Source organism: Electrophorus electricus, chromosome 15 (assembly GCF_013358815.1).
Source record: "Electrophorus electricus isolate fEleEle1 chromosome 15, fEleEle1.pri, whole genome shotgun sequence".
NCBI lineage: Eukaryota > Metazoa > Chordata > Actinopteri > Gymnotiformes > Gymnotidae > Electrophorus > Electrophorus electricus.
This window is the reverse complement of record NC_049549.1, coordinates 18,856,244-18,858,920: the sequence shown is the minus strand read 5'-3', so window position 1 is coordinate 18,858,920 and position 2,677 is coordinate 18,856,244. Positions and strand designations below refer to the sequence as shown.

General features: G+C 41.5%; 1 protein-coding gene across 1 annotated transcript; it reads right to left on the bottom strand.

Moving 5' to 3' along the window:
* On the bottom strand, positions 1-2,370 carry si:dkey-243k1.3 (endonuclease domain-containing 1 protein). The gene is made up of 3 exons (XM_035534397.1): positions 2,050-2,370; positions 1,667-1,823; positions 1-874 (listed from the first exon to the last, which is right to left on the bottom strand). Exons 1-3 carry the CDS (start codon positions 2,344-2,346, stop codon positions 486-488), a joined length of 843 nt encoding a protein of 280 aa, XP_035390290.1. The 5' UTR covers positions 2,347-2,370; the 3' UTR covers positions 1-485.
* Between the last annotated feature and the right edge of the window lie 307 nt (positions 2,371-2,677).

The following is a 2,677-nucleotide window of genomic DNA, read 5'->3' as shown; positions in this document are numbered from 1 at the left end:
TTTGGTTACAGCATTGTACCTTATGACATCCAGGTGCACAGAATGTTGTGGAATGACACAGTGGAATGACTTATATAATGTGAAAGACTCAATGTAATGTGACACAAAAAGTCCATGTATAAAATAAAATGACAGAATTAAATCATTTTACAAATTTGGGTACATTGTCATTGTGAACTAAGGTTTACTTTTTACTTAATTAGCTTAATTACATCAATTAAACCTATATAGCAATCCATGTTTTAATGCATTCAAAATGTACTGAAAAAAAGCGTAGTGGAAACAGATCAAAAAGTATAAAAATCATATTATAAAAATCATCTTACTAAAATGATCATGCCTTTGGTTATATATGTCTTCATTGTTTCATTGCAACAGCTACTGAGCGTATCCATTTTGATAAAAAGCAAAATCATGATGTTTTCCTGTCATTTCCTCAGCTCTCAGACAGATCCAGTTTTAGCTGAAGCAAAGTTGCAGCCTGTTTATTGGCATTGATGGTGGAAGAGCTCTCCTACTGGGCTGTTTGAGTGCTTCCGCAGGAACTCCACCAGTTCACCCAGTGTGTATTCCACAACTAGGTTCTGCTCAGTGTTAAGAGCAATCGCTGCACCACTGCCAACAGGATGGCCATTGCGATCAATACAGCAGTAGGCGTTCCATATGTACTCTGGAATATTGACCCGTTTGATGTTATTCTTGATGATCCAGTTCTCCGCAGAGGGGATGGCACCTACCAGCACATAGGCCTTGTCGCACTGGACTTTGAACATCTTGGCCAGGTTAGACTCATGACTCGCCCAGGCATTCTGGTTCAGTTTGGGGTTTTGAGGCACCACATTGGTGAGACTGAATGTGGCGTTTCGTCCTGGAACTAGAAGGAACACAAAACAATACAGAAAGAGATCCTGAATTGTAATCTTACTTGTTCAAATGTGAGACTGTCCTTTAAGCACTAAAGCCTACTAATAAACTAATGAGAGATTTGTAAACAAAGCACAGTTCGCCATGAGCAAAACCAGTTGATTTCCAGGGCTGGAAAATATGTTCTTAAAATCTAAAATTACATTTAAGAGCACAATTAAGGATTTCAATACAGAGAACTTGCCACCTTGGGAGTGTCCAAACTGCACAGGAAAGATGCTCTGGTAAAAGTCTTACACAAAAAAAGTCTTACACAAAGAAGCACAATTTTAAACAGTGATTAAATCTAGAATCTCTGAACCACAATAATAATATCTAAAGACATAATTTAACATAGGTACAGTTGTTTAAACACACAAGCAAATAAAGGGGAAAAAAACTAAACATTTTCTGAAATTTTCTGATTTATTATTACAATATGTCAGATAAGATGAGTAATTCTGGGTGTTATTTCATGACTACAGTTCCTTTGTCACTGAGCAGTTCAAAGAGCTTCCCTGTTCTCTGTCTAAAGCTTCAGGTTTGCTAGGCTAAATCTGGATGAGTTAATGTTGTCATGAGAAGAAAAGCTCTTATTTACAAACATATAACTAGACCCAAAGGTTTCTCATATCTTTTAATACTGAATTTACACCAGATTATACTGTTAGTCATTAAAGTTAAATCTGTTGTTAAATGTGTTAGTTACTCTGTAAAACATTAAAACATTTCTCAGAAATCCAAGGTGGAATCAGGGGTGTACCTGCGTGGTGCCCGTTGGGGTTGAGATGACCCCGGTCAAGCCCTGAGTGAGTGTAGTCCTCGTCCAGAGCCTGCCGCTCACCCTGGTAGACCCCGGGGTGGACCTGCTCCAGCCACACAGTCTCTTTCATCTCCCCTCCCCAGTTCTGATTCACCAGCTGCACAAATGCAGCACCGCCAATATGTGTGTGCTTGTGTGTGTTTAAAAATGCCATTTTAAGGGATCTCTGCATCAATGCGTGACAGAGCAACCAAACATGCAGCAAAGCCACACCCATCTGACTCAGTCCCAATACAAAAGTTCTACATGGCATATGAACTAACAGTGTGACAAGATGTATTAAATAACTCCTCACTGTCAGGTGTGTGGCTCTCAGCGCTCACCTGGGGCTCCAAAAACCAGCGTTTCTCCCGCCCCCCGCCGTTGCTGGGCTCAAAGAGGTAAGCAGAGTACATGGCGATGCGATGGTGTGTGTCGTACAGCGTGGCAAAATGGTATGTATTGAGGAAGCGCTGGCAGATGCGGGCCGCACCAGGGGTGTCTGAGTGCCACTCCGGCACTTTCCCCCAGTAGAAGAACTTTATGCAGGCAGGATCGTCATAGAAGTCAGAGACCACATCTCCCTCTGCTAGACGCAGAAGTAAGCCTACAAACATACATACAACAAAGCAGGTATGCATGAATGTGCATTAAAGATTGATGCCTCCTCTGTCTTGACTGTCTGATGCAAACACTGCAGACGCAAATACAACTGCACACCTGCTGTTGAGGGGTCTCATCTTATAGCTACGTCCTTATCGCTACGTCCTCATAGCTACGTCCACATAGCTACGTCCTCATAGCTACGTCCTTATTGCTACATCCTTATCTCTGTGGCTTTTTTCATCCTCTCCAAGGTTATCAATGTTTTGACGAGGGAAAGTATCATTTGGATGTGATAGTGTGTAAATAAAGTAGCAGCCAGTTTTGGACATGTCAGACAAAGGTCAGCGATGTAGTGTTACTGTTACT

Bases quoted from the DNA above. Each gene is read 5' to 3' on its own strand.
- si:dkey-243k1.3 (XM_035534397.1), bottom strand. From the start codon at position 2,346: ATGCATACCTGCTTTGTTGTATGTATGTTTGTAGGCTTACTTCTGCGT. The intron at 1,824-2,049 runs GTGAGCGCTGAG...GCATTTGTGCAG, and splicing joins GCTGGTTTTTGGAGCCCCAG to CTGGTGAATCAGAACTGGGG. The intron at 875-1,666 runs GTACACCCCTGA...TGTTCCTTCTAG, and splicing joins CCCCAACGGGCACCACGCAG to TTCCAGGACGAAACGCCACA.